Consider the following 7,549-nt stretch of genomic DNA (forward strand, 5'->3'; position numbering starts at 1 on the left):
TGCTTTGAGTCATTAAGTCCCATTAGACCACGTTAGTCCTGTGCACGCGCCTGTGCGGGTCTTTATATATCATCAGTCACCAGGTTGACTCCTGAAGAGAGGGGGGCAAACACCTGGACTGTAAGTTAGCGCTTCAAACAGGCTTTCTAGAAGAGTAGCTCCTGGTCTCGGTGTTGTGAGTCGGAGCTCTGGTTCAGGATCATGGAGGAACTGGCCCGGGAGAGTATCAGCCTGCTGGCCCGGTCTGCGTCTCACGCGGATCCCCCGCGGCTCGGCTCGTTCGGCGCGGTGTTCATCATGCTGAAGTCTGCGCTGGGAGCCGGACTGCTCAACTTCCCCTGGGCCTTTGAGAAGGCGGGGGGAGTGACCACTGCCATCAGTGTGGAGCTGGTGAGTCCGTTTATTCAAAGTGTCCTGAATGACTCCTCTCTGCTTTCAAAGGATCATTGTGGAATTTTTAACTGCAAATTCATGCGTTTAATTGATCTGTCTTAAAACTGTTTGAAGGTGTTTTGGGGTTAGTTTGTCTCTCGGCCTGCAACCTGTGTATTCACAGTATAGACTCACCACCCCTTTGTCTCTCCTCTGTGTGAAAGAGGCACGTACTTTTCACAGGTGAGCTCTAATGAAGCCCCCAGTTTAGGTGAGGAACTGAACTGCATCTGACTGCCACAAAAAAATGTGTGTGTGTGTGTGTGTGTGTGTGTGTGTGTGTGTGTGTGTGTGTGTGTGTGTGTGTGTGTGTGTGTGTGTGTGTGTGTGTTTCATGGATGTATAACTGTAGGCTTTCCAAGAATAGGCCTAGAGGTCATGGGGGCTCAGATAATGACTGTACTCAGTGTCTAAATCACATGTTGTGCTCTTTTTCAGGCCTATTGGATACAAACAGTTTGATCCATGTATTTGCATTTCACTTTAATTATATTGTCACATTAAAAGTAGCAGACCAGGTTGAATTAATATGACAGCAGGACGATCTTTAATGTTGGGAAATATAGCTTGCACCACAGATATCGTTAATGATTTCATGCATTTTAAATGTTTTCCTACAGTCTTAATAGGTTGAGCTTCATTGAACAATTAGTTGATGGAACAATGACTCCATTGTCAGAACATTTTTGATATGCAATTAAGTGTTTTGTTTTTTGGCTGAATTGTTTTTTGGCTTAATTGGTTGCAGCTCTTCAAATGTTAATATTTGCGTGTTTTCTTAAACTTCCGTGTTTGGTTTTTGGACTTTTAGTTGGACAAAACAATATTAAGCTGTAGGGACAGACTTTTTTACTACTCTGACACGTGATTTTGGTCACAAGGAGTGGGACGCTGGGGTTCCTTCCTTCTTTTAAGAGTCGTGGTGCCAGGGCCCCTTTGTCTCATAATGTGTCCACGGTGTGTGTGTGTGTGTGTGTGTGTGTGTGTGTGTGTGTGTGTGTGTGTGTGTGTGTGTGTGTGTGTGTGTGTGTGTGTGTGTGTGTGTGTGTGTGTGTGTGTGTGTGTGTGTGTGTGTGTGCTTGTGTGTGTCAATATCACCCCGGTCTGTGAATGAAGGTTAGCTTTGAGTTCTGCTCTTCGATGCTCCCCTCCAGGTATCCCTGGTATTCCTCATCAGCGGCCTGGTCATCCTCGGCTATGCTTCGTCCATCAGCAGACAGAAGACGTATCAGGACGTGGTGAGAGAAGTGTGCGGAGGAGCTGTGGGACAACTCTGTGAAGTGTGTTTCTGCTTCAACCTCTTCATGATAAGTGTTGCCTTCCTAGTGGTGGTGCAGGACCAGCTGGAGAAACGTAAGTCCCAAAGTGAAGGAAAGTATGATAAGACAAGTGCACATCACATCTCACGGGTCCATTAAAAAAATCGGTCTCATTTTGTAAAACACTGTCAAAAACTTACAGTACAGTAAGTAAGTCATAAAGTACAGTTACAGGTCACGGTTTGCAGACTTCTCTACCTATAGCTCCATATTGTCCCATTAGCTTTGTGCACATCGGCACTATACAGCTAGTAATAATGAAAATAATCTGCATGTGCCTATATTCTTGAACTGCATAATAATAATCTAATCTAATAATAATAATAACAATAAGGCCAAATACAGTCATAGTTTTACACAATCTGCTAATAATTTACTCATTAATAGATATGTAAACTAATATATATTCACAGAACACAACAAGTAATACAGTAGTACAGATACCCAAATACAAGCATCCTATTAGAAACACATGATGGTGCATCAGATTCCCATCACCATCCTCATTGTTCAGTTGGTGCTGATTCAGCACTTTTCTGTCTTCACGCTGGTTTCTACAGTGTCTGAATGTTTTCCTGTTATCTAGGTAACTTACTGAGTTTGTGATCAATTTAACAACCATTTCCCATATCAAAAAATTTAATCTCTTTCTGACCACAAATCATCCTCACTTTAATTTTCATCTAGGCTAAACATGTGACTCGGGGACCTTTTTTTTTTTTTTTTTTTTCCCTTTAGCGTTTTGTCCATCTGAAACCCTTCAAATCCCTGTAATATTTTTCCTCTGTTCCAATTTGGAGCAGGGTATTTGATTGGATTTATATACACACTCCGGCCTCCCTGGCCCCAATAAACAACCAAAAAAACCAATCAAACGTGATCAGAAACTCTTCAGGGAGCACAGTGCAGATGGAGCCGTTAGTTCATCAAACAACATAAAAACCTGGATTTCCCCATTAAAAAAAAAAAAAAATCACAATTCATCCTGTTTAAAAGGATGCAAAATGTAAATCTGGACGGCTTTATGGGGTTTAGTTGTGATCTTTACCGATGCTTTTATGTTGCAGCAGATAAATAGTGTTTGCTTTGACTCGGCTTTTGTTTGTCCAGTGTGTATTTCTTTATATGACACGGTGACTGGGTCGAGTGAGGGGGAAATGCCGTATCACTGGTACACTGACCAACGATTCGCCCTCTTCATCGTGTGCGTTGTCATCATCCTACCACTGTCCATCCCCAAAGAAATCGGTATCCAGAAATACACGAGGTACACTGCACTCACCTGTGGTCAGAGTGACACCTGTCTGAGTGTTGATGTGACTTAACTGTCTCTCTTTGTGTCAGTGTGTTGGGGACGCTGGCTGCTACATATCTGTGTGTGGCAGTGATTGTCAAATATTACCTGATGGACAAACACACAGTCATTATAACTCCAGAGCACAGCCAAGGGTCAGTAACTCCATTTTTAAATGGATGCACGTGTGTATTTATCATTTATGCTGCTGTTGTTTCATGTGCGTCAGTAAATGTTTAAATATGTGTGTCTTTCAGCGTGAGCTCGTGGGCTTCGATGTTCAGTGTTGTACCAACTATTTGCTTTGGCTTCCAGGTAGGATAATCTCCATGCACGTAAGAGGCCACAATATTCCAGCTGTTCATGCTGTTTACTCGGGCGAAAATTATTTTTTATATTTAATCAATTTGTTGATTATTTTCTTGGTCTTTAAAGTGTCAGAAAGTGGAGACTGGTGTTTTTCAAAGCTCTAAAATGTCTTGTGTTGCTCTGGCCAACAGCTCACAACAAAGTGTTGTTCAGTTTGTTATGGAGAACTGGAAGAGCCAAAAAATATTTACATCTAAGAAGCTGGAATCAGAGAATTTTTGCATTTTTACATTAAACTAGAAATATTGCATTGCAGTTTTATACCTTCACCAACCAGGCAAGTTATAGTTTACATTCATATCAGTCCAGATTCAGATATGTAAAGAAGATTGTGAAGGAGTCCTTACATGTGTTCACATGCTTGATCAATAAATCTGACTGACAGCAGACAATTCCTCAAATATCGATGTTTGAAACAAACAAACCCTAAATGGCCACTTTTTGTCAAGATTTCAGCTGCATCTCATTGGTGGAAAGTGTGCTCTCATGTCACAGAAACAGATGAGTTGTAATCACGACAATCAAATTGTTCTGAATGTGAATCTTCTAAACCCTAAACGCAGTAAACAACCTCACTTGAAGGTTAATTTGAAGGTTGATTTCAGAGGAACTTGCTTATTCTGTGTGTGCGTTTGCATGTTAAGAGTTTACTGAGTGGCAAGATCAGCCTATAGGTTGTGTCAGTAACGGGATAAGTTTGCGGTCAGTAACATAGAAGTATAGAAACATTCATTTTAAATTTGCCCATTTTAAACTTGTGATTTCTGTATTTATAAAACAACAATTTCAACCTAAGTAAAGAAATGAGACTCAACTCAACTCAACCCAACTTTATTTAAACAGCCCCTTTCATCCAAGCCTGTAACCCAAAGTGCTTCACATCGCAGCAACATGGTCTTTAATTTTCTTTTAAAAACACTCATAGAGCTTCTGATTTGGTGTCTGAAGGCAGTGAGTTCCACAGTTTAGGCGCATAAAAAGAAAAGGCGCTCTTACCAGACCTACAACACATGAGGAATATTTAAAAGAAAAGCATAGGATAACCGCAGCTGTTGGGCAGGAACATAAAATGAGAAAAGATCACTGATGTAGGGAAGGGCAAGATTATTTAAAACTTTATAAACAAGTAAAAGACATTTAAAATCAATCCTAAAAGATACGGTAGCCAATGCAGTGCTTTGAGTAGTGGAGTGATGTGATCTCTTCTTTGTTTTTGTTAAAACTCTGGCTGCAGCGTTCTGAACAAGCTGTAATTTCCTTATAGACTTTTTTGGTAAACCAGTAACAAGGGAGTTACAATAATCTAAGCGGCTGGTAATGAAAGCATGAGTGAGTGTTTCAGTGTCTTTCTGAGATAAAAAAGTTAGTAGTGTTCCTTAATAACCTTGTTAAAATGAGCATTGTAACTCAAGTCACAGTCTAAAATCACTCCCAAGTTGGAGATGTTACTTTTAATTTGAGTGCCAAAATCGCAGAGCATCGAGTGCAGTTTTTCTCTTGCCGCTTTGGGTCCTATTAAAATAATTTCAGTCTTTTCCTCATTTAACTTTAAAAAGTTTTTGCCCATCCAGACGTCAATATAACTGAGGCAGGAAGTCAGACTGTGCAGTGCAGTGTGGTGATTTGGTGAGACTGATATATTTGTTTAACTCCTACTTTAGATGCTCAAGCAATTATGCTGTAATGTTAAAGCAAGTTGATGGAGATAAAAAAAACAAAACAACACGAAGTATTCTAGGTGAAGCTCACTCTTCAACAGATCTCGTCTGATTCTGGGTTCGCAGGAAAAAAAATCTCTCTCCCATCGGTCTGTGTCTCTGTGTGTGTTTGCAGTGCCATGAAGCCTGTATAGCAATCTATAGCAGCATGGAGAACCAGAAGCTCTCCCACTGGGTGGTCATCTCTGTGCTCTCCATGTTCTTCTGTTTGCTCATCTACACTCTGACCGGTGAGTTGACCTCTAAAACATCCGTGCGTTACCCGACCACTGCTCATCATCTCTGCTCCGTTCCTCATCAGGTGTGTACGGCTTCATGACGTTTGGACGAGCTGTCGCCTCAGATATTTTGATGTCTTATCCAGAAAACGATGTGGTCATGATCATCTCCAGACTCCTTTTTGGAATATCAATTATCACCATCTATCCTATCATCCTTCTTCTTGGCAGGTAGGCCACCACCAGAGTGGAGGTGTTTAGTGTTGTGTCAGTGTTTGTGTCTGTCAGTGTTTGTGTCTGTCAGTGTTTGTGTCTGTTCACGACCACGTTGCGTCTCCGTGTGTGGAGCAGATCTGTCGTACTGAACCTGATGTTACGAGTTCAAAGACGTCGCCGGGGAATCGTCACTCATTTGTTTGAGAGTCGCTGCAGAGTCCTTCTCACCGTGGCCTGGATCACCTTCACTCTGCTCATTGCCATGTTTGTCCCCGACATGGGTGATGTCATCAGTGTCATCGGAGGAATCAGCGCCTTCTTCATCTTCATCTTTCCTGGTATAAACAAACTTAGCTCGAACTTGTGTGTGTGTTTGTAATAACGGGATCACACTAGTATAAATGTGGTTTATATTTGTACAGTCTGATTGTCAGCTTTTACAGTATTTCATATCACACTGCATTTACAAATAATGGTTAGTTTATCTGGGGGTCAAAGGTCTAAGGTCATTGTGACCTCACAAACACATTTGTGGCCATAACTCAAGAATTCATAGGCTAATTGTGACAACATTTTACACAAACGTCTAATTGGATGAAATTATGACATTTCATTTTCAAAAAGTCAAAGGTCAACTTCACTGTTACATTATAATTTTTCTGGCCATTATTTAAGAACATTAGTCAACCCTGAGTTGATCATTCTATCCTATCCTGTCATGATGGTCAGATCGGATAAAGTTTGATTGAAGGTTTTATTGATGGCCTCGTGGTAACTCAGGAACTTTGGTGTGTGATTGTGTGTTGCAGGTCTTTGCTTGGTGTTCACAATGCAAACTGAAAACGTCTCTCAAAGAGTCAGGTGACTGTCGTGTGCTTTTAGGAATTCTGCAATTTCTGAATTATTTCCTAATAATCGCTCAGACATTTCTTTTAAAGAACACGTAATTTGGTACTAATTCCTGATTGTCTTAATATCCCTGATTTGATTTTTCATTGCAGGACCATTTTAACAGTTTGGGGAGTCATAACAATCTTAGTCGGAGTCTTCATCTTTGGACAGAGCACAACCAACGCTGTGATGGACATTTTCCACAAATTCTAAAGTTTGCCTTCGTTACCACCACTATCTGCAGCTGCTGCTTCACTGTGATGCTCTTCTCATTTGAACAACTCAACATGACGTTTGTAAAGGTGGTTTTAAGTTGTACGTGTGACACTTGTTTGGCCTTAATGGCCTCCATAGAAAAGATATTTACGATGTTAGTAAAATTTTGAGTGTGATGCATAAATACTGGATTTTAATGGACTTTGTATTGATCATTAAGTCATGTAAAAGTCATTGTTTAATGTGCATAGAAAAAAACATTTATGTCGGAATATATACATTTCTTTTCTTTTTTTTGCGAAAGCACTGATATACCTCCAGCATGTGTCTTTGAGCCTTCATGTGTACTAGCTAAGCACTGACAGGGGGCAGTGTTGCACCATTAAGGAATTATTTATTAATTTTAGTCGTTTTAAATCACATATGTGTGGAGCTTCGTACTGGCAACAGAGATAAGAGAGAACCAGTTCTTCTCATGGTTATTTTGGTCCCAGTGGGAATTTTGAGATGATAAGGACACGTCTAAGTGAACTGAGCAGGAAAATATAATTTTTCAATATTAACAGATGGAATTATTGTCCTTTAAAAGCATGTTTACATGCATGAATTCTTATCTTTTCCCTGCATTTCTCAATTCTTTTTTCTGCTGGTTTCCACATGGCCTGATTCATAGCAGTGATATCCAGTAAATATGAAAGCTTTCACTGAGCACAGTGTGGCGGCTGACGTGCTGAATACAACTGTTTATTGTTTATTGACTTCAAGCTTAAACGAGTAATGACACACTGCCAGTGAGCGTGCACATGCTCACACATGCGTGCAAGTGTATGAGTGAGTAATGATCTTCAGTAAATACAGTAACTGGGCGTTGTATCT

At 40.5% G+C, this 7,549-nt stretch overlaps 1 protein-coding gene across 1 annotated transcript; it reads left to right on the plus strand.

The window, feature by feature from the left end:
• Positions 1-201: 201 nt before the first annotated feature.
• Positions 202-6,670, plus strand: slc38a8b (solute carrier family 38 member 8b). Its single transcript, XM_069693376.1, has 10 exons — positions 202-390; positions 1,587-1,785; positions 2,862-3,018; positions 3,096-3,200; positions 3,303-3,360; positions 5,248-5,362; positions 5,434-5,581; positions 5,702-5,904; positions 6,376-6,427; positions 6,568-6,670. Exons 1-10 carry the CDS (start codon positions 202-204, stop codon positions 6,668-6,670), a joined length of 1,329 nt encoding a protein of 442 aa, XP_069549477.1.
• Positions 6,671-7,549: the final 879 nt, after the last annotated feature.

Source organism: Brachyistius frenatus, unplaced genomic scaffold (assembly GCF_029030835.1).
Source record: "Brachyistius frenatus isolate BFR_SWC_R1_liver_20210118 unplaced genomic scaffold, ASM2903083v1 Contig_15, whole genome shotgun sequence".
NCBI classification, from domain to species: Eukaryota; Metazoa; Chordata; class Actinopteri; family Embiotocidae; genus Brachyistius; species Brachyistius frenatus.

Bases quoted from the DNA above. Each gene is read 5' to 3' on its own strand.
- slc38a8b (XM_069693376.1), top strand. From the start codon at position 202: ATGGAGGAACTGGCCCGGGAGAGTATCAGCCTGCTGGCCCGGTCTGCG. The intron at 5,905-6,375 runs GTATAAACAAAC...TGTGTGTTGCAG, and splicing joins CTTCATCTTCATCTTTCCTG to GTCTTTGCTTGGTGTTCACA. The intron at 6,428-6,567 runs GTGACTGTCGTG...TTTTCATTGCAG, and splicing joins AACGTCTCTCAAAGAGTCAG to GACCATTTTAACAGTTTGGG.